This window comes from Indicator indicator, chromosome 9 (assembly GCF_027791375.1).
Source record: "Indicator indicator isolate 239-I01 chromosome 9, UM_Iind_1.1, whole genome shotgun sequence".
NCBI classification, from domain to species: Eukaryota; Metazoa; Chordata; class Aves; order Piciformes; family Indicatoridae; genus Indicator; species Indicator indicator.
This window is the reverse complement of record NC_072018.1, coordinates 10,820,661-10,844,556: the sequence shown is the minus strand read 5'-3', so window position 1 is coordinate 10,844,556 and position 23,896 is coordinate 10,820,661. Positions and strand designations below refer to the sequence as shown.

General features: G+C 40.8%; 1 protein-coding gene across 2 annotated transcripts in view; it reads left to right on the top strand.

Annotated features, from left to right (window-relative positions):
- CCDC85A (coiled-coil domain containing 85A) overlaps positions 1-23,896 on the top strand; it is a 73,350-nt gene that overhangs the window by 40,209 nt on the left and 9,245 nt on the right. For both annotated transcript variants that reach the window (XM_054383607.1, XM_054383606.1), the window contains exon 3: positions 17,203-17,279. In XM_054383607.1, coding sequence (XP_054239582.1) covers positions 17,203-17,279 — 77 coding nt within the window. The remainder of the gene's footprint in view (positions 1-17,202; positions 17,280-23,896) is intronic.

The following is a 23,896-nucleotide window of genomic DNA, read 5'->3' as shown; positions in this document are numbered from 1 at the left end:
AAGAGAGGAAGCAAGATATTGAGGGCATGGAGGCATGTGTCCACTCTTGTTGCTTTCCATGGGTTTTTGGGTATTTTTGCTGGTGTGTCCAAGTGTTCAAGACAATAGTTACATTGATGGGTGATATGAAGATATCACAAAGCTGAAGTGCAAACAAAATACTTACTTGTTAAGTCTCAGTCTCAGAAACTGCAAGGCAATGACAGTGGTGAGAACAGGGTAAAATCTGAAGACTGTTGTTGAGAGTTTATCCAAGTAAACAGAGGGTAAACACTGAGAAAGAACTCAAGGGTTTGCTAGTTATGATTGTGTTCCTGAAGAGAGAAATCATGTTTAAAAATGTACACACAACATTTTTTCTAATGTAATGAGCAAAAACTATATAAAAGACACTTCATTGTCAGGAAACAGTAATTAACCTGTCCTGTTACCATGGAATAGATATTTTACTAGACAGAGTTCTCCTGGAGAGATCAATCTTACATTATCTGCTATTACATTATGAAAACTGCAGTTCAGTCAAACTCATCATTCATTCAACAATTTCAGTTTAACATGGCTTGAGTTTATTGAGCTTAAGCTCGGCATGAAGATTGCTAAAGGTGACATTTCAAATAAACATCGTGGTTCTCTGCAATCTTTCCCCAGCAAAACTAGAACAAATGAATGACAGATGTGAAGTAATCTTACAGTTTAGAAACAAGACTTATAAAACTAGGGTGTTTTGGGTAGCAACATCCCTAATTTCGTTCACACTTGATTAACTTTTATATTGTTCACTGGGCCAGAAAGACTTAATTATAGTGTGAAGCAACTTGTCATGCCCTGTTAAGACTCAGTTCTTGGGCAGAAGTGTTTAAGGTCTTTTAAAGTCTGCAGCAGCAAGAGCAGCAGATGAAAGGCAATTACTGGTGAAAATGTAAACTTAGCAATTACCTGGTAAAGCCTTGTGTTTGGGAAATGACTTCCAGCATGATGAATACGTACACCAATCCAATAACATTGATTCCAGGGTGCTGGCAAAGGAAAGGGAATTGTCCTAGGAGAGCTGCCCCAGCCCTGCTCTGAGGCTGCAACTTGCACTGTGAAGCTTTTCTTAGAAATGGACAGTAGGTGGGGGTGAGTCCAAGTGATGGGTCATGCTTCCTCTGGGGCTTAGATGACCCATCAGGTTATGGGCAGGGTTGCCATGCAGAGCAGGCAGTGTGCTGAGCTGCAGGGAGAGGATGCCACAGCCCAGCTTAAGTGCGTGTATCAGTATACACAGGAAATATCTGCAGTCTGTAAATGCACCATTGCTCTGTCACTCTCTGCCCTAGAGTACAATCAGTCGTTACCCCTTTGCTGGTTGTGCTGCGTTCACCCAGTTGTGTGTTGCAGCACAGGCTGGCTCCTTCCTTTCTATCTTGGCATCGCTTGTGCCTAGCTGAGCACTGAGCTTGGCCAGACCCATGGTGGCACTGCATCTTAGCTCACGTCTGTTCTGGTATCAGTCAGCTCCAAAGTTATATGACCCATTTTACTGCTCTGTAAAAACGGAAGCCATTAGTGGCAATACACCCAGCCAGGGGTGGCAAAGCAGCTGATCGCAAAGATACTCATCAGCAATGGGAAGTAGAATTTAAACTCCCTTTTAACTTGTGCTAAGATATTAAGTGGGAATTATGAACCAGCACTATTTAATGAAATATGTGGTCTTTAATAGACTGGAGGGGTGTGTGCTTAACAAGTAGGACAAAATAAGTGGTGCAGCTGATTGGATTAGTGGCAAATTTAATCTAGTGTATGACACTGCTGATTCAACAGTTGTCTTTTTTTTTTTTTTTTTTTTTTGATCAAAGTGACTTTGGCTTGCCATGTGATCTATCCAATGCACTAAGTGAACTGTAGACAGGATGAGTTTGATCCATTATTTCAACAGGGAAAGGAATTTAGTTTGAGGAGAGTGACAATACACAGTATGGGAAATTATCCTTTACCACATGGGAAAGCTTTTCTGTGACATATAAAATATCCCTGGATGTGTTCCCCAAGCAATAAATAATGACTTGCAGCCATTTCCTCAGAATATCAGCATTTACTACATAATCTTCTTGTCTTCTCCATGGTGTTTTCCAAACACGAATCCAATGCACAAATACCCATTTTCCTGTAAATCTGAATCAGCAGATTTGACTGAATGTTCTTACAACATGAAGATAAGAGAAGATGTAAATAGGTTGAGCAAGGGCTCAATTTTAGTCCTGCATTTGTGGGAAAAGCATTTTGTGACTTCCTGAGTGTTTTTGAAATTGAAAGTCAGATCGCAAGTCTCTGATCAATGTGCTGCACTTTTAAACAGTGATGTGTCTCTGGTTAAAGATTAGGAAGACCGATTTGCATCTTAAAGCAGTGTGTGCCTATGGTGAGTTGTCCTGTTTTCAGCGTTTTATGTGTTATGTTGAGAACACAGTTATGATAAAAGAGTTTCCAACTTCTGGTTTTGACACTACTGACTGGAATTGTTAAATAGCTTAAGTGCTAGCACAAATATTTTTAATAAAATAGAGGAAAATGTAACTTTTGAGAGTCTTGCAACTATTGTTACAGTAAGTATGATACTTAAAACGTGCAGTCATACAAGCTTTCAGTAAAAAGACTTTCAACTTATTTTAATGTATATATTTTATGGTTCTGAAAAGTACTTAATTGGTAGCTGAGGAAAAAAAATGGTTAGGAGGCACCAGCCATGGATATTACTTGGACTTTCACAAGAGCTAGTAAAGAAAAGTAGGAATTGACGTAGCACAGCAAGTGTGCCTGAAACAAAATTGGCTATTGCCAACATTTAACATGTTCAGTTGGCAAATGCTTTGATGTGCAGGAGATTGTGGACTTTCTTTAGAGGTAATGGTTAACTTAAAGAGAAGTGTCTAGAAGAAAAACTCACTTCTTTTTAAACTTGCAGAAATTCTTTGTGTATCTAAGAAGATTGTGTTCATGTTAAGAATAAGGCAGTAAAGATAACGTAATTTTCTGAAAATTAGTTTATGAATTATTCCTCTGACTTCCTCCAATTTTACTTTTCCAAACAGGTTTGCTTTCCCCTGACTTCCACCATAGGAAATGTCTCAATCGTTAGTTCAAATTGAGGTCAAGTTTTCTTTCTTTGACTTTGTTTCCTACTTTTTCTCTTCCATTCTGAAAGCTCCAAAGTCAGGTGTGAGTCTATCTTGTAGTCTTTTTCTAACCAAAAAATCCAATCCTTTTGAGACCTGACCCTTTAATTTTGCATTCTTCTAAGACAGAGCAATGACTTGCATGTTTGTGCTTAACAAAAGTGTCAGCATTTTCATTAAAGCATAAGATGTCCTCAGTAACGGTGGTAATCAACGAGCAAATCTGGAAGGTGACATTTTTTATTGGTGTTTTTCTTGTAAGGAGAATTGATTGTCTGTTCACTGACTAGGCTGAAGTAAAAGGGTAGTCTTTGATCATTTATTGCCCCGGAGCAGTGTCCTGGTCACAAGATCATCAGTATTTTTGATGGCCATAGCTGATGTTTTTGTGTGAGGTCAAAACAAATTGGAGCTCAGGGGCAGATCAGTCTTAGAGGAAACAGTGTTACTGCATGTTGGGCCTCTTCTCCATCAGCTGAAAATGGTGCCCTCAACTGCAACAGCACTCAGGCCTGTTTAGATGACATTTAGATAACACTCTTGATGTTTAGGTGACAATGCTAAATATTCCATTAAAAGGTTAGCCAGATAGCTGTAATTCTTTTTTTACTTATAGACTCCAGCATGGTTATCGAGGTTCTACACCTCTGTGAGCTTGGTATAAAACTGCTGTTGAACTTAGGCTTTTCCTTTTCTTCTGGTCATGGGAAGTAGCCCTTGGAGTCAGGATTCCCAGGAGTGTGGGTGTTACTGAGAAACTGAGAGTGTGCCTCTTAGAGCAACCTTAGTTAGAGAAAACCAGAACAGTGATATCAAGAGCTTGCTCTATCTGTTGTGAGAGCAGATAACTCCCTTTGTGTGGGGCACAGAAACCAAATCCTTCTGCCCATCTCCAGAATCAAATGCCACTTGGCACTCTGCTCATTGAAGTTAACCCTTCAGAGCATCCTTGTGTCATTTACTACAGGAGGTACTTCGTTCAAACCAGAAAAAAGCCCACGGCCTTTAACCTTCTCTGGTCACCACACATTCGGCTGTGGCGCTTTTTTTGCTGTCCTAGGTGGCGTAAATTGTTCCTGCATGCTGACTATGGAGCCAGGCCTCTGGTGTCAATATAACAAATACTCTCAACAAAACTCACCCAACTATGTCTGCTGCCTCTGCAAGCAGTCCCTTAACAAAGAATGAAAATAAAACCTAGGAATATTGTGAGCCATGGGAGTGGAATGACTGTATCCACAGACCCACTTGTAACAACCAAGTGTGGAAATGGGAGGAAACCACTCACTGCCACTTTCTAGTTTATGATGTGGTTAGAGATGTGTTAAATGCCTTTTTTTTTACTTCTGCTTGTTTGTAGCAGGGAAAACAAAAACCACCAAAATGACCCCAAAACAAGCAAACCACCCAATCCCAAACCAAAGCAGGCAGTTCTCATTACTACTCTTTTAGCTCCATGTGCTGCCCGAGTGCTTTGGTCTACCAAAGTCTGTTTGTTGGATGAGAAATGATAGAACTTGCCCCTCTGCTGGAAGAATTCAGTTCCCAGCAATGTTGGATCCTGAGTTCTAAAGAAAAGGTTGTGTCAGTTATCTGGGAAAATGCTGTTTTCCTTGGAAAGTGCAGGCTGGCCTGGCTGTGTTGGCGACCGGTGGCAGAGTCATGTAGAACTTAGCAGCTGCTCTGCCTGATAATTCTGCTGCTCTGCCTGATAATGCTACTCCTGCTGTTGCTGTAGAGCTTCATTGAAATGTGTTTATTCTACAGGAAAGGCAAACTTATAATTTTCCTGAGCTCTTGGCACGTTTCCAGAAAGAAGTTCTTTTGTGTGTCAACTGTTCATGGAGTCAGTGTGTTGTAATTGCTGCTATTAGAAGAATGGGAGGAAAGGAGATTCCTGCACTCTCCAATCCCACACTCTGATATTTTTTGTCTTTGTTAAGACTGGAAATTTCTTTTGAGTTTGCGAGCAACGGTCTAGCCAAAGACAGTTCTCTGGTATGTTCTAGTGGAGGCCAGATAGCTGCCACCACCTAGGAAACACCAGTGGGTTCCTGGGAGCCATCTGCTGTGTAAGACTTCTCAGCACATTTTGGGACTTTGGTAACACTTAAGTAGCATAGCAAATCTTGGTGCTCTGGTACCTACTCCAGTAACCCCATAGAAACAGGTGGATGGAGGAAGCATCGTGGCATGTCCTCTGGTGTGAGGCTTGCTAGTCGGGGCGGATGGATTTCCTTCCTTAGTGATAGAGGATCAGTGGTACAGGTTTTCTCCTGCTGTTTCCATAGGTGAACATGTAAGCAGGGTTGTCCTGGTGAATGGCAGGAAGTAATACAGATGGATTGGAATGGGTTGTCAGGCTCCACAAACCCCACAGAAATGGAGAATAAAAACATCCTGCAATAATTTATTACTGCAGATCTTATGTTTATGTCCAAAGTCACACAAAGAATGTTGTACATAAGTTTTGGTACAATTCTTCCATTTTGCCAAAATTTTCTGTGAAGATGAAGCCCACAGCTTTCTCTTTACTGCTGCACTTCCAGCAGCGCAAAGGAAACCAAGCATTCCTGGAATTATTATCAAGATTCTTTTGTCTCTGCAGGCAGGAAGCCAGACTGCATTGGTTTAATGGCATTTTTCTAGCCTTAAGCCTCAGAGACTGTCTTTATTTCTCAATTTTCTTGTGAAATTTCAGGATGCTGTCTGCATTTTGTTACAGCAGCTACTCTGACGGCTCCCTTATATGCTTATTCTACTCTCCTTGCCCTCAGCTCTATAGTATCTAAGCTCATCCCTGTGTAATAAAATAGTAGGTAGTCTGGTTTTGTTGCCTTTTTAGCATGACTTACGGTGGTGATGTGTATGTAATGTAATCTGATTTGTAGTTCTCCCCCAAGTGCTTTAGTTGTTGTTTTCCTTCAGTTTGTAGCTATAGTCATGTCCATCTTGTATTGCCCAGAACTCTGGGAATAGTTGTGTCTTTTTGTTTTCATTCTAGAAAGTCTCAAGAGATACAGTCCTAGTTTGCAGCTGCTGGGAGACTAAAATGTCTGTATTTTTTATTTTCTGGAATTTGTTATATTTCACAACATTTTTATATTTCAGTTTCAATGTTGGTATTAATCAGATAGACATAATCACTTTGACTGTGCTCAGGAAATGCTCTGCTAAAGAGCAAAAATCTCTCTTCTGTCTCTTTGCCTGCTGAAGGAGCAAGTTTTTAGTTCTTGTAATCCTATAACAGAAGCCTTCCGGATGTGACCAGAATGAAATCCTAATAACACTGAGACAGGTAGTGAATGAGAAAACTCTCACCTCATATGCACATGTGTACACAAATGTGCACACTTGATTTTTGAGGTCTGTCTCATTATTCTGTGTGCCCTGTGTAGCATAAGAGGGACCTGATGCTGAAAAGGACAGAAAAGAGGCCTCAGGAGGTTGTGCAACCCCTTGCCATGTGCTGGGGTGGGATCAGTAGTGAATTGCTCTGTGTAAATGCCAGCATGAAGGACGTGACAGTTTTCAACAGCCTTTTGTAACCAAAATCCTTTCTCAATTATTTGTATGTTTAGGGAGAGGAAATACGTAAATTGCTTTCCCATTAGTGAAGTAACCAGGAAATAAACAGAGGAGACCTTGTTTAAAATACTTGTTTTGTTCCAGTGAGGTAGATAATCAGCTGTGAAGGCTCTCAAGTTTGACTTTTCTGTGAGTCATTCTAAGCTTTGTCTGAATGTTGAAGCCCCTAGTGCAACTGAACAAAGTAGTATTGACTACTGATTACAGAAATGCAGATGATTTAAAGACTTGTAGAATTACTGTAACTGTTTATTGACTGTTTTCATGTTCTGAAGTACTTCCTATGTGGGCTGGATTTCATCCTTGTTGAATTAAATGGTACTTGAAACAGAAGAGTAGAAGGGGCAGGGGCAGCCAGCAGGTGTGGCATCATTTCACGTGTTTAAGAGACAGTTCAGAGTCAGACATGTAGACTCAGAAATGGCCTTGCTGAGTGGTTGGTGGCCATGTTGGCAGTAAAGATGTATGGGTGATTCTACAGAAGATGGAAGACTTACTGCCCTTTATTTAGGGCTGCTTGGAGATATACTTGAATCTTTCTCCTAAATGTTTTGGAAGTGAAGTAACCTCTTTACTTAGGAAGACAATCGCATCATATTAAAACACAAGGATTAGCTTTACTAATATGAGTTAAAAGCCACATCAGTGGAGAGGCTACCAATAGGACAGGCAGTAGCATCCTAAGGGATCCCCTCTCAGTCTTCTCTTTTCTAGACTAAAGAGCCCCAGGTCTCCCAATCTCTTAAGAAAGATGCTCCGGTCCCATAATCATCCTTGTAGCCCTCTGTTAGACTCCCTCCAGTAGTTCCCTGTCCCTCTTGAACTGGGAAGCCCAAAACTGGACCAAATACTCTAGATGTGGTTTTACCAGGGCAGAACAGAGAAGGAGGAGAATCTCCCTTGACCCGCTGGCCACACTATTCATGCACACAAGGAAACCATTGGCCTTCTTGGCCACAAGGGTGCATTGCTGGCTCGTGGTGAACTTGTTGTTAATCATCATCATATTCTAATGGCAGCATATTATGATTGCAGCAAAATAACTGTGAAAAGGACTGTGAAACTAGAGAACTGTGTTTATGTGGTGCATTTGGTTTCCTCTGAAGCCCTGTTAAAACATAGTTTCCCGTGTTTTACGCCTGTGTTTTATGAAACTGTATATTGGCAGCTTTTACCACAGCTAGTAAGACATTGAGTTTAAGAGTAAATGCAAAAGACTCCTGACCCTTCCACCAGCTTTTTCTGTACTCCTGAGACAGCAGTGTCATAGATAGGAGCTGAGTTAAATCTTACTGTCTTCTTGGTTTACTATTACACAATACTTTCCCCTGAAGGCCAGGTGTGCCGGCATTGTTCTGCACAGGAGAGATGCTGTCACCATGCTGGCTTTCTGGCAGGGCTTATGCAAGGCTTTGTCCTACTGTCTGCACATTGTAGTTCACTCTGGGATGCTTCTGTTGTAAAAACAAAGTGATGGCAGGATCAGAAATGAGCAAAGGAGCTAGAAACAGAGTCTGAGAGAGTGGCCTTACTGCCCCTCTTGCTTTCAGGGCACTGCCTGCTGCCCAAGTATCTCTTGAAACTGTGATCAGATAGTTCAAGTTCTCCCAGGTGAAACAATCTTGTTGGAGGCCTCTATGAACAGTAGGAGGTATAAAGGTCGTGAAAGGACTCCCTGACACAAATTTTGCGGTCTGCAGCCAGTAGACAGTAGGATGCAATCTGCTGCCATACACTTGCAGTCTGTGGTGTTCAATTTATTTAATGGTGTACACAACTATGGAATCTTTCCCAGCCTTTACCTCTTCATCCAAACTTGCCCTACATAAACGCAGAATGTGAACTTGCACAAACAGATGCCTTACCAAAGAGGAAGAGTGTGGAATGGTTGTTTTTGCACATACTCAAATGTTTGATCTGTGTTGTGAGTTTTGGTATCTATTTTGTAGTTGTAGGAGAAAAAGTGTATGTGCTATGGTTCAGTGGCTTCAGTAACATGAAGGCTTCTATTTCTGCTGTCTCAGGAGTGTTATTTGAATTTGGTTTTGAATCACGCAAGTAGTAACCCATGAAAAGGGAGTTTGCAGGAGGAGTTATTGCCTCCTAACGAGGCAATAAAAGAGCACCAAAATGATTCGTAGGTTTTATCTGATTCAGAATTCCTGGAGATGTAGTTTTCTGGCTCAGTCTGTCGCAGTCTTCCAAGTGGAAGCCAATATAGTTACTAACTAGAGCTTGCTGTACAAATACTAAAATTTTCAACTTTTCTACACTATGTTTCTTCAACATCTGATGATTGGAGGCTATAAAATAGAATTCTACATGATAAGAAATATGTGGGATTCTGTGGGAGGTTGCTGGGATGACTTTAGTGCATGTATTCAGCTCCTTGGTCAGTTTTTCATTTGGGTCCTCTACTTTTTGCAATAATATCATTGTTGCTGGGAAGCTTTATATAATTCCTCCCCTCCCCCTGCCCCCTTTTGTTGCATGACAAATAGTCATTTACTATGCTTGCAGTAGAACTGAGAAAAGATGGAGGTGGCTCTGGTTGCATGGGGCCACATCGGTGTGCATGGTTTCACACTGGCTCTACATTTGCAGGGGACCTAGGGCCTTTCATCAAGAGGCTACATTACAGATCCAAGTCAGTGTGATCAGGAGGCACTGGTGTTAAGATCAAAATGTTTGTTTTCATGCATTTCTTTCCATGTACCAGTAGTGAACAGCCCCCTCTCCCCCTTATTTCTCTCTCCAAGCCAGTGCCCTCATTTACCTTCCTTCCTTAGGCAAAACCCTAGCCCTAACCTGATTCACCACCTTGTATTTTCCAGTCTTTCACTTGATTTTGCCCAGGAGCTGACTGAACATCCTTCATCTCCTTCTGCTGTGCTTCCAGTCTGGGATTAGGAGACACTCCTAATGAGCAAATGAGAATGTAGTGGCATAGGGACAATCCTAAACAGTTAAGTAAGTGGAGCAAAAAAAGATTTTTCCAATCATCAACCACACAGAATCAATACCAGAACAAGCTAACAGCCAGTGGAAAAGGTTTTAGCAGTAGTGTAATGGGTTTGATTTTCTCAGTTTTCATTGATAACGTGGCTAATGCATTTATCACAGGCTGAAGTGAAGCTAACAGGGTATCAAACAGGCCAGGAAGAAAAGCTTTGCTGTTGTCACCTCCAGCATCCAAAAGCCCCAAACAAACCAACCTTAGTGTTACAGCAGACCAGCATTATCCAGGTGTTAGCAGGAGGCTTAAGAATAGCTTCAGAGAAATAGGAAACAAAAGCTTACCTCGTCTGACAGCTGATAGCATTTTTAGGTATTCTTGTAATCAAATCTGTTTAATTGAATTCAGCTGGAAATTTTCTCGCACCCTGAAGCTAAACATCCAACAAAACCCCCAGAAATGCCAACCTAAATCATTAAAATTCTTATGTGGAAGCCAACCCTGTATTTTCAGTAGGTTGTATACAGGCAGCATTCGGGTGACTGCAGGCATTTCTTGGGTGACCCCTGCAAGGGTGAAAGCTCTGGGCGCTGCTACAGCAGAGTGGTGTCTGCATTTCACCAAGGGGAAGCATGAACATGGCAGCCTGCTCAGCCTGAGTCTAATTGCCAGGTTCTACACCTTGGCCACAACCCCATGCAGCGCTACACGCTGGGGTCAGAGTGGCTGGAGAGCAGCCAGGCAGAAAGGGACCTGGGGGGACTGGTTGACAGTAGGCTGAACATGAGCCAGCAGTGTGCCCAGTGGGCCAAGAAGGCCAATAGCATCCTGGCCTGCATCAGGAATAGTGTGGCCAGCAGGACAAGGGAGGTCATTCTGCCTCTGTACTGGTTAGGCCACACCTTGAGTACTGTGTTCAGTTCTGGGCCCCTCAATTCAAGAAAGATGTTGAGTTGCTTGAACGTGCTCAGTGAGGGCAACAGAGCTGGTGAGGGGTCTGGAACACAAGCCCTATGAGGAGAGGCTGAGGGAGCCTGGAGGAGACTCAGAAGGAGACCTTATTGCTGTCTACAACTACCCGAAGGGAGGTTGTAGCCAGGTGGGGGCTGGTCTCTTCTCCCAGGCAACCAGTGACAGAACAAGAGGACACAGTGTCAAACTGTGTAGGGGGAAGTTTAGGCTTGATCTTACATAGAAGTTCTTCACAGAAAGAGTGATTGCCCATTGGAATGGCTGCCCAGGGAGGTGGTGGGGTCAATCTCCCCAGAGGTGTTTAAGAAGAGACTGGCACTTAGTGCCATGGTATAGTTGATTAGATAGGGTTGGGTGATTGGTTGGACTTGATGGTCTTGGAGGTCTCTTCTAACATGGTTGATTCTGTGACTACTCCTACAAAATCCACAGTGTCAAAGTGGCCCTTAAATCCAGACAAAAGCAAACACTGGCAATCTGAGTCAAACAGCATCAATGAATCATTAAAGGCAGGGCTATGGCTGATTCAAGACAATGCAAAGTACTTTTTCATGTAATAGATAGACAATTTTAAAAGCTGCTGCAACTTAAAAACCACTATTTTAATAGAAAATCTGTGTAAAAGTGTCTGATTATAGAGATAGGTAATTAGCATGCCTGTGTGTAATGTGTGGTGAAAAGGGAAGCCTGGCATACGTTGCCTGGGAAAGAAAAAGAAGTGGCAGGGGATGTTTGAATTAGCATATGTGAGCTTTTCCCTTTGCTAGGATTCAGTTTTGAAATATTCAGTGAACTAGCTAAGCATAGTTAATTACCATAGAATCATAGAATGGTAGGGGTTGGAAGGGACCTCTGGAGATCATCTAGTCCAACCCTACAGGGAGAAGTTACAAAGTGCTGGATCTGTAATCACAGGAAATCTCAGTTTGAGGTGGGAGAATTCCAGGCAAGAAATGCAAACCCTTTCTTAATGCTAATGCCATGGTGTTTGCTGTCCCCAAACTTTCAGAGAAGAGGTGTCTTAGTGCTAAATAGCTCCTAAACATTCTTGGGACCTTAATAAAATTTTGCCTTAGGCAGATGTCTTTCTGTCTACATAATAGCAGTAATCTTAAAATTGCTGTGTTACAGGGGAATTCAGCTGCACTCTAATAAGTTCTCCTGCATTTCCTCAATAGGAGTGTTATGTAAGATGTGCAACCATAACAGAAAATTGTAGGAGACAGGGCTAAAAATGGCCTTTGGAGGTCATCCTATACTGCTGCTGGGAGTCTGGACACTGCCAGGGTAAACACTGAGCAGCTTCACCAGTTTAGAGATGCAGGTGGTGTAAATTTGTGTTAGTGTAAGTCCAACAGTGTGGGTTTTTTCTTATATTCAAAGTAGCTGGAAGGGGATGGATTGCAGTAATAACATGCTTTAGTCATGAATATTAATATTGAAGTAATTAAATCAGATGACTAGGAATTCTAGGACAAGGAGATATTTTGTATGTCATTGAATCTGCTCCCCAGTTAAGAAAGGAACACTTTCATAAACATATGGAGCTGTCAGTTAATTACAGGAGGGTTTAAAGTAGCCCTTGCACAGCCTTGTTTTTCATCTTCCATTTATGGAAAGATTATTTAGATTTCGTCATGGGATGCTGGGTGTGGATTTGAAGGACCAAAATCCAATTTGATATGCAATTATTGTATTCCTGCCAGCACAGTGCAAGAAGAGCAGCAGAACAAATGACTTTCCTAACTGAACTTGAATATACCTTAACCAAACCTTCATCGCCACGTCTCAAAGTATCACTACACATCACATGCTAAATTCTTTACTGCGGTAAATTGTTTGCATTTTCCCTCTTTTGTATCTTAAGTGTTTAAAATATGCGTATAGGGATGTGACAGATCTCCAGATTCTGGTGAGCTCCTTTAGAAACCTGAATACCAAATAGAGCTGAGCTAGTGGAAGCAGAAAATGTGGACACTAACAGAACTGAGGTGAGGTTTGCATTATCATGAAATTGTGTTTTTTCATTTTCTGGCCTTGAGGATGTAAGGACCACTGCTGCTACTTCAGAGCAGCCTTCTGTCCAGTGTGGCCTCTTCATCCTGGCCATAAGTTAGTGGTGAGAGATCAAGTCAAACAGTATTAACTGTTTTCACATAATATCTTGAGCTTTCAAAGTATTTTCATCTTGGAGGATTGTGCTCTGCTTCCTCTGAGATGTCTGCTTTGCTCATCTACTCTGTTACTGCTTTTCTCTGAAGTTAAAAGAGTTTATGTTTTCTTTTAAATTCCCTGAAGCAAGTAGCATCTTCTACTTTAATGAGTGAATCCTTCAAAGTCAGTCAAAAGGTGATCTGTGGAATCCCCATGCTCAGTTTTTGCAAAAAAAAATTCATAATTTGGATTATTTATTTATTTATTTGAAATACAGAAAACCAGAATCTTACTAATTGAGTGAAAGCACTTCTTGTATATTACTTTCTCAATTTATATCACTAACACTATATTATAACACTAGAGGTGTTGCACCTCTTTATTTTCCTTTACCCCAAGTACTCCTCTGGTCATTAGGTAAGATCCCTTTCCACTTTTTGATTCCTGTGGGGTTCTAATCAAACTGCTTTGCAGTGAGCTAGTAGGTGGATAGAGAACCTCAGTCTTTAAGAAGTTCTCTGGTGCAATCCCACAGTTGCCTGTGAATTGTAACCCTTCAGTCTGCAAAAGAACAAACGCAGCAAAAAAGGTGTTGGAATTTAATGTGACATTCTCAACCATTCTAAAATAGCAGAGGATGATACAGTTTAAATAACTGCTTCAGAGACTGAGATCAGGTGCAGTTACGCAAGTGGATAAAGCCAAGGCACAGATACGCCTTTGGCAACGATGTGTCTGATAAAGCTTGACATAACCCCAAAATATCTACTAACTTCAAGAGTGTGGATGTCAAAAGAAAAAACAATCAACTACGTAAATATTGATATTCTTCAATAACACATTAGAGTGGTGGATTTGGAGAAAAGGCAAGATACTGCTGTCTCTAATAGTTTAGAAAAAAAAAAAACTGGTTTCAGTTCTGGAATGAAGTACCACGTGGTGACCACATTTTCAGTGATGCTAAGAGCACAAGTAGCTCATTTGGTAGCTCAATTTGGGAAGGAAGATGGGAAGGAGCAGAAATAATATAACCAAAAAGCCCAAAGGTGATGGTAGTTTGGCTGCTGCAGTGTCATGGCTCTGTGGTCAGATCTTATTTAGATGTGGGTCCAAATTAATTGTTTGTCTGTTTTTATTTGAATATGTGTTTGATCTCAACGTAGTCAATAGTTTCTGAGCTATTGCTCAGACCATAGTAGTTGATGTTTGTGGTGTTAATACAGATGCTGTTTTACCCTGATTGTATTTTCTGCAGAGGAAGCTTGGTGGATTTGTGTTTGGAAGTTTATCTATTCACTGTCTACAACTCAAGTTTATGTTTGCAAATAAGGGAGGGCTTTGCTGTGTTACTTGCAGCTCTATGAAAAGGAGCAAAAAGGAGAAAAATCTGTTTGGGGAGGGATAAAACACAAAATGGTTTTATGACTAATGACTTCAATGAGAGTTCATCTTGTTTGTGTAGGTTATGTTTCAGAGGAATTCACAGTATCAGACTATATTAGAGTTTGGTGCTTGACACATTTTAGCATCTTATTAAATCCTTTATTATAAGACAACAGTAATGTTATGGAAGTGATGCTAAGTTTCTGTACTGATTTCCCTTTGGGAGACATTTGTTTCCAGCTCAGATAGTGAAGCTGAAGTATTTCTATCATCAGTTCATTCTTCTTCCATTTTAAATTGCTTAATTGTCTTGTGAAAATTAGCATGACAATGGGAGTGGTGTCAGGTAACTGTTTTCTGGATGGATTTTTAAGATTTGCTCTTTATTGGTGTCCAGCATGACAAAGAATAGGTGCATCATATAGGCCTTTTCACAAATACTTTGAAGATATGTGTTTTGTTCATTGGTTGGGTTTGGCTGTTTGGTTTGGTTTTTTTTTTGTTTGGTTTGGTTTTGTTTGGTTTTTTTTTTTTTTTTTTTTTTTTTTTTAAAGTTTTATGACTGCTTTACTTCATGTATTTTCAATTCCTCTGTCTTTTATGTCCTTGACTGGCTTTTCTCCTTTAAGCTCATAGCATCACAGTATAAATATATTAACAGATACTGAAATATACATGCATCTAGTCTATGTGCCAAGAAGACTCACAAAAATAAGGATTTGCTAGATCAAGCCTTTGGTAGATGACCTAATTTTCCATTCTAATCAGATAACAAAAGGAGATTTAAATAACTGTTTCACACTTTAGAAGGGTTAACAGACACAGAATTCAGCCCAAATCCTCAACTCATCTGAAATGGTATTGGGAAGTTGTGAACTGACAGCAGAGTGGTGTGATTTGAAGCAGTAGAGATCTCAGCTCTGCACTCCCAACACAAAGAAATAAAACTGAGAGAGAGATGTTGCCAAGAACTATACATTGTATGAGGAGCTGATAAATGGTAAACCAGGAAATGACAGAAAATGAGTTGAACAGAAGGGAACTTGCATGAAGTGGGCTGGTGGGCACAGCTGGGAAATTGGACTGGAATGTGTAGTTGAGCCCATGCTGACATAGCAGTGGACTTGTAACCCATGAATTTAGAGATGGCTAGTGCCAAAGCAAGCACTTACTTCAGTCTCTCTGAAAAGGTGGCTCCACAGAAACCACCTTACATAGAAAACAGAGAGAAGAGATACGTTTGAAGCTGTTGCCTATGCTGATGGCTGTGATGATGAGGGAGCTTTTGCAGCTCCTCCCAGAAGAGCTGCTGCTGGGAGGGAAGCTGATTTGGTGGGAGGGACACTGCCGTATGCAGTTAATTGAATAAGCTGTTCATCTTCTAAGTGCTCATCTGAGCTAGGCTTAGTGACTCTCCAGAGGTGCACCCATCACTAGCTATGAAAATCCTTATGCAGCAGAGCGTGCAGAACCTCACATTACCTCTTTCCCTTTTATTGTACTATGCTATTTTTAAACCTGTGTCTTTACTGTGTATTAATTATTTTTGACAAATTACTGTATGTTGCATTCATTCATTACATGTAGTGTATATTCCCATGCACTAACTGTGCACACATATTTTACCCTATTGCAGTCTCATAAGAACAGTAAGTGATACCTCATTTCCCCTCACCTTTATTTTATGGACCGGCTGGCATGGTGATTAGGTTTCAGAGGAAACTACTGCACAAATTCATCTCTCAATTTAAACCAATGGCCAGTGCAGCTTGACAGTACTGGCCTGGTAGCCACAGATTCTGTACTGTTAATCATCAAAGAGATACTTTTGCTAATTGCATGGTAGTATGAGTACAAATACGATACTGGAACTGACATTCAGAGTGGACCGTTGAGTCAGGAGTGAGTACATGGTAGACTTCCATCTACACACAAGGAGGTATGAGAATCACAGCAGTGTTTTTGCACTGAGAAGATATGTTTAATGTTACAGTCATGTGCTACTTTCTCAGGCATATATTTCTCCTAGATAGAGAACTTTAATAGCAGAAACTCTGTGTGATGATAAAGGTCTTGGATGCTTTTAGGGATGGGTGATGGTTCTACTCTTCTTATGTTAAGTACTTGGGAACAGAGCAGACTAGGAGGGATTCATATTCTCTGCAGGCAATCAAATTATCTGATGAAGGTCAGTAAGGTTCCTTGTGAATAAAGTAGACAGGATTTTGCTTTTTATCCAAGTCTATGTAGCGAAGCAACATGTTGAGAGCATGTTCTATGTATGGTTAGTTCTACGTCAGGGCAGTATGGTACTGCCCTGACAAGAGTGGGCTGAGGAGTATGCGCTGTGAGCAAGGCTATTGTGCCATTAACCAGGCTCCCAACACTCTCAGGGCCCTGGGGTGACACATCTGGTTTCCAGTACAGGCTCCACCATGACAATATGTGCCTAGCAGGAGCAGAGGTTTGAGCCTCTGTTCTAGCAAACTGCTGTAATCCCTGCGTGCAAGATCATGGCTTGTAGGAGGAAGCTGTGTGTGTGCTGCCAGACCTCTGCTGGAGTGTGTAGAGGGGCCTCTTTGACTGGATCTTCCTGAAGGAGACTGTCTTTCTGAGCATTTCAGTGGTGACTTGGTGGGAAAACACATTACTCTTGTTGAGTATTTCCAAAATATTGTACAAGCTCACAGAGGTCAGGGGATGAGTTGGAAGAACCCAAGTCTGTTTTGCCTTTCTGTAAAATAGCTTGTGTCTGGGAAGAGACCACCTTAAAGTGCATCTGTTTAGAATCAAAAGCACCAGGGACTTGGATTAATTCTAGTATTGGTATTAATTGCACTGCCTTTGAGAGGAGCAGAGCTGAATGCTTATTGGGCATTTGAGAGAGGCAATCTGCTGTGAGTACATGTAAGAATGTGGCACAGGCTCTAACAGTAGCAAACACGAACCAATCTCTGTGGATAATATGAGTTTTTTTCTTTTTGATTTTAGAATCAACCTTGTCCTATGTTAGGCAGCTGGAGGCAAGAGTAAGACAGCTGGAGGAGGAAAATCGCATGCTGCCCCAGGTGGGTGACTTCTGTTGGTGGGAACAGTAGCCGGCAGCTAGACAGCAACACTCGAATCTTTATTCTTGAGATAAAACCAGTATTAATTGTCATTTGACATTACTGCCTCTAAACACTCAGGCCGATTATTTGGATAATCAAATGCATTCACATCTGTTTGTTCATCTAGCTCATAACTGACTGAGGTATTTAAGACTACCACAATGCTTTCATTAAATTTTCTCCTTTGCAGGTGTTGATACTGTGCTAAAAAAATTCACTGGAAGCCATTACTATTAATTAATTAAAGGGTTCAAAATTGCAGTGAACTGACCTTTTACAGTCTGCTTTTATTCCAAGAGCTTCTTGTTACTATGTTATCAAGTACTTTTTATAATTAACCAAAATATTTTGCTCTAAAGATGCAGATGTTTTACGCAATAATAATTGGGTTTTCTTTTTTGATTTTTTTTGAGGTATAATTAGATATGTAAAAGCAAGACTGAAAATATGTTGAATAAATAAGCAGATATGAAATTAAAGATTTTCCCCATATATGCTTATAGGAATAAAAAAAAATTGAAGTTCATTGAGAATGTACCAAGGACACCTGTAATTTTTTTAAATACACATATATAACAGCTCATATTTCTACTATATTGCATTAAGTAATCCTTAGGAAACTTCATAGAGTCTCCAAATTAAGTTGCCCTCTGGAGTTGCATTTTATTTAAATCAGACACTAGTTTAAATGATGACAGTGGTCTTAATGAAGAAAAGTGATTTTTACTGAATGTACAGTACTCTTACTTGAATGTAAAATCCAAGATAGCAGTGAAATGTAGTAAGAAGTAAAATCTGCTGCCTCAAATGTATTCGTTTGCATAAGCCAAGATTAGCTAGAAGATCTCAGCCCCAGGTTAACAATTTCATTTCTTAAGGCAGGTTTTAAGTAAACCATGATTCCCCCCTCTCCCTCCCTCCTGACAGTTGGAAGGGCCTCTCTATCTCTTGTTTAAGCAATTCATGGAACTTCTCTGTACCCTAATGTTTTCATCTGGAAAGGAAGGAAGGACAGCAAGAATGGTTACATATCTGTTCACTAACATCTATACAGTCTTCAATAGTAAAGACAGAAGATGATACTCAAGTGACAAAGAATATAATTTTCTTGTAAAGAACACTGTTGAAGACAAATGTTAACAAACCTGCCTGAAAAATATTGCTATTTGTCTTGGGTCTGGAACAAGACTAGAGGATAAATTGTGCAGAAATTTTTTTGTGGACAAAATTTTTAGAAGTGGCCATGTTCTTTATTTGGGGTTTGAAGTGCTCAGGTTGACATCTATGAAATGCAATACCAAATCTTTCCAAAAAGTGGACATCTTTGGACGCTGAGTTTTTTGAAAATCTCTTAGATGGGGTGCCAAACTTAGAAGATGGTGCATGTGAAAATAGCACCTAGGTCTGTAGCTATTGCAAATTAATTGTAACAAAATGTGTTGATTGTAAGGTTTTGAAGGGTAAAGACTAGGAGAGCTAGCCTTCAAGTTGCTTTTTGTTTTTCAGTACACAGATCAGAGCTTGTCTTATGCTTTGTTGGCACAAGGATCTCAAGTAGAGTTCTGAAAGATCTAATAGTTCTGGGTACTTTAATATAAGAAATAATGAGTGACAGGGGTTCGCATTTCCTGCCCTATCTTATTCACCTTTCCTCCTGAGGAAAGTAATTTCCTGGGGAAGGGGAAGGGGAAGGAAATGGAGACATCAAGCTTATTCTGAATTTGCATTTGATTACCTTGGTATTACGTCTGCATGAGTTCATTTTGGGGATTTATTACTGTGAGTAACACCTTGAACATGCTATCAGTGGTGATCAGGCCCTGTCACAAAGACAAGAATGGAAGCTCGAAATACATAAGTTCTTGGCACTGGCTTGGTTCCATAAATAATGGGGGGAATGGGAGTTTGTTGGGTGTTATGTGCTTTTGACAGATCAGCTGAAAATATACAGTGAGCTCCACAACTGATGAAAATTTTTGGTACACCTCTTAGTCAGTTACAGTGTTGTGCCTTAAAATTTTACCAGTGCTTCAGTACAAGAGTGCCATTTGCTTTTTGCTTTGCGTCTCTTTAATGGCAAGCTGGAGCATGGGAGGTTTGGGAGTTGCAGGGCTGCACTTAGGAGAGGGATGGTGACTTGCACTCTTGAGTGTGATGTCTCTGCTACGTCAGTGAGTCCTTTGCTTTGCTTTCTGAGGCTTTTTTCTTTCCTCCTACCATGCTTTTCTCCTCTTTCCTCTCTATCCTTTCTTTCCCCCTCTTTCCTCTCTATCCTTTCCCCCTTTTCTGCTTAATGTGTCTCTCATGACAGTGCAGGGGTGTGTGTGTTGACACCCTCTTCAGACAAATCACTTCTTTTATCTGTCACTTAGGTGTGGTTCTTCTCCAGTTTCTTTTGTTTTGCTTGTCTCCCTCCACACATATTAGTTTCTTTCCAAAACCCTGTAAACCTCTACTGTAAAGGTTTTATTAATATTTAGTGGCAAGAACATTTCCAGACAAAATGGTTTTAAGTGCTGCCATCACTGTTCAAATGGAATCTGGGTTTTAGTTCACTCTGCTGTACTGAAGGGTTTCTTTGTCAAGGGGAATGCAGTACCACCACTGAGTCAATATTTCAGTTTGATCAGGTAGTAGGAAAGGTATAAAAATGTGCAGATTCACTTAAGCCTGTTAATGTCTCTTCCTGTGCTGCACAGTGGGTCTGATAGTGGTTTGTAGCACAGTAGTGGATCGAAGAGTTATGAGAAGCCGTAGATGGGTATGGTTGCTGTGCTGGTGAGACCTGCAATTAGCTGTCTTTCTTTTGTTGTTTTTCTTATTTTTCTTCCTCAGATAGCATGTAAAAAAGATAGGATCCAGAGCCTTTCAGTTTTGGGCCACAAATAGTACTTTTGTGCAGGAAAGCAGATACTTTCCAAGATTTATGGCATGCAGCTGGGGCTTCTGTTGAGACTGTGCCAGCTATGCCTGAGAGAAGAAGTGTGCTGCTTCTGCTGGTGCTTCTCAAACTCTTGTGTAGGTAAGAGTGTGTTATGGCAGTGCTTAGAGGCAAAAGGATTTGAGTGAGAACATTTCTGTTTGGCTGGATGAATTTCAGACCAGAGTACTTCTCCTGTGGGGCTGGGGCAGGAAATCCCTGGCGCTACTGATGCCTTCTGCTGCCTCAAAATGACATGAAACTGAAATGAATTTCGCTGCTAACATATAAACCCAAAACATGATAGTGCTCTAGCCAGAACATGGTGTCAGTGCATATTGTAATGAAGATACTCAGCAATAATTTAAAAAAATGACCATGGATTTAGATGCCAGTTACAGCTTCCTGGGCTGTTGACAGGTCTGTCAGTGAGTTACTTCAGCTGACTGAAAACAGGAATGTCCTCCCAGGGTTGATGTGGTATGTAACTGCTATCCATGCCTTATGCTGGGGGACACAAGGTCAGGATCGGGCATCCACATGTCACTTAACTGAAGATATCCCTGAATTTTTTTAGGGGGTAGTATTTCAGGTCTGGTAAGCTCAGCTGAAACATTATGGAAATGCAGACATCTGTCATATAATGACAGAGATACATTTGCAAAAGATATACTTGGCAAGCCACCCAATTTGAATTGTTTCAGTTTTATTTTTTTCATGAGAATAGGGAGCAAGAGGCTGAGATGGAGAATTGTCAGACATTTCCTCCTTCTCTTTGTCCTTGTAATTTAGCTTTACCTTTTAATGAAGGAGAAAGGAAGTATTGCCAGGAAGCCACTTCGTAAAGCCAATAAACTGCACAGGTCAAAGGGGCCAGAGGCTGGATACAGGGAACTGAGCTCCTGACTTCCATAGCAGGCAGCATGAAAGCTATGAGGCAGGTGTGGTGCAGGCCTTCTGCTCCCTCTCAGGTGGGCTTTTCTGCCTCCATTTCTTCATTCTTTCTTTTATAAGTGTTTTGTTCCTTTTCCATCTTTTTGTTGTTTCTCCTTCAATCCCACTGTTGCTTCAGGCAATTTTTTGCAATCCTGCTTGCCTTTTCCAGTCCTGGTAAGTGTGAAATGGCAGGCATGACCCTTAGACACACACTAGTTTATTTTTAAACACTTTCAACACTTTCCATTTCCTTCTTTTTTCCCTCTTCTGTTAAATTATCACGTTTTATTTCAACTCATTTACAGATCTTTCTAAAACCTTTTTTTTTGGATGAGATGTACACTTTTTATTTTCCCTCTGCGTGACATGGTTTTAGTTATAAATTTAATTAGAGGATGGGAGCTGTTTGATTAGAATTTTTGTTTTGTACAATCTGTGTCACTCACAGTCCAATAATGTTTATGTCCTCCCTTCCACAGCATGTAGAAAAATAGAGAGGGAACCCTTCAAATAGAATGTAATTAAACTCCACTGAACATGCCTATGTTACCTAATCATGTAAGCAAATATTTGCTGGAAGTAAATCAACAGCATCCATCCACCCAATTCTTTTATATTCCCTCATCCTGGATTTAAATTTACAGGTTATTAATGAGGTAACTTAGTTTTACAACAGCTGAGGTTCTGATCAGTCTTTTGTCTCAGGGTGTCCTAAGGCAAGAGCTTATGAGCTTGGTGTACATGGGATGTTAAGTGGGTTTTACCTGCTTCAGACAGTGGGCTTTCTGCAGCCTTATAATCCACACAAGATACAAATGCAAGTGTACCAAAAGAGTAGCAATTCAGAGAGGGCAACTTTGGTTGTTTTTTTTTACAGTGGAACTTCTGAAAGTGTGAAGTTACTTTGTATTCAGGAGTTTCTATCAGAGTACGCTTAATTTTCCAGGTTTTAGATAGTGGTGGTGTTCCAGGATTTGGAGGTGCTGCAGCCCAGAGCCTTTTTATCTTACAGGTTCATTAACAAAAGAGGCATATGAAGGGCCTACTGAAAACGGTTGTTTCTGAAGGTGTGTAACAAGCAATGGCTTTGACCATCAATCAAATATGCTGAGTATGCTTCAAGCATGCTATGAGGATATGCAGATTTCAGCAGCAGTATGCAGGGATTTCTGCTGAGGTCTTTGAGAATAGAAGTTGTAGGGACTAGCTGCAGCATTTTAAAATTGTGTGTTTTAATAGACAGAAATATTTCCTAAAAAATTGTTGCAGTTGTTTAGTGTGTTATTAATCCAGCAGAGCAATACAGTGAAGTTTAATGCTATTTTTCCTTTCTCCTGCTTGTTTGAAACAAGCTGACAAAACCAGACTGTGTTTTCTTGAAGCTACTGGGAAAGTTGAGGGCTGGGGAAATCAGAAGACAGCTTTGGAAATCAGGTAGTGATTGAACTAGCATGGCAGTTGCCCAGCAGGAAAGATATACTTCCCAGTAAACCACTTGCCTCTGGGATAAAAGGCTGCTAGAGAGTGAGGTCCTCTGCCTTTGCTGAGGTTGATCTCTGATGGTAAGTGAACAGAGCAGTGCCCAGTGGACAGGAAAATCATGTTCTCTCAGAAGCTTTGGTGAGGTGATGGCAAGCATCCTTGGGGCAGAGATGGACTCTGTTTTTCCCTTCTCAGCTATTCCTATGTCCTGTGGGGAGCTGGTGCGTCAGGCAGCGAGCACCATGGTTTCTCCAGAGGGGCTGGCAGACAAACTGCCCCTGACTTCTGCTGTTCCATGTACTTACCCTACAGTGGCTTTCATTCATGACTGTCCTTATCAACAATATGGATTGAAAAACTAATATTTTCTACTGGCTCAAGTAGAAAGGCACATGATCAGTTCTGTCAGTTACAGAATATTCTGTTTTACACAGGGGTTTATTCTGGCTGTGTCCAGGGAACAGTACAGGATATGCCTCTGGCACTATAGGATATGGATAATAGGATAGCCTAAGTATCCTTAACATTTTGCAGTCAGTGGAAGGGAGATACTAAATTTCCATCCATCTAATTTTTTGTTATGTGATACCAGGGAGTTGAGTCATATTTCCTGTGCTTTCTATTCCCTAGAGTTGCTTGTTGGCATTAGATATATTGTAGCTATACTTTCAACAGAAGATGGACCTGCAGTTAGTGACTTCACACTCTTACGATTGTGGTGAAATGTATATAGGATATTAAGTAGGTTTTACCTGCTTGGGAGAGTGAGCTTTCTGCAGCAGTATAATCCACACATAATACATGCTATACTCAGAGGAAGCAATATGCAAACCATCCTGTTGCTTGGGCACAAGGGCTGGGAAGAGGCAGCAGGGAAGGCTGGCAATGTAGGATGAGCAAAAAAGTCAATTATTTCGCAGATGTTGATGTGCAGCACTGTTTGTTCAAAATTACTCAAGATTCTTAAAGTTAATATGTATTTAAGCACTAAGGAGCTATAATTTCATCTCTTCTGTTTGATTTGGTCCAATTCCACAGCTTTGTTACTGGACAATGAATTAAAAGATCTGTCCAAAATATGGGGGTATATGGGATGCCTACTTTGAGTGGCTGAATGTGGATGCAAGTGCTGCGTGTGGAGCTAGGGAACAGGAGGAAGAGAACAGGATTTTGCTTTTGTCCTCAAAATCCTGCACAGGATCTAGTTGTAATATGAGTTGAGCAGTAGCACAGAAGT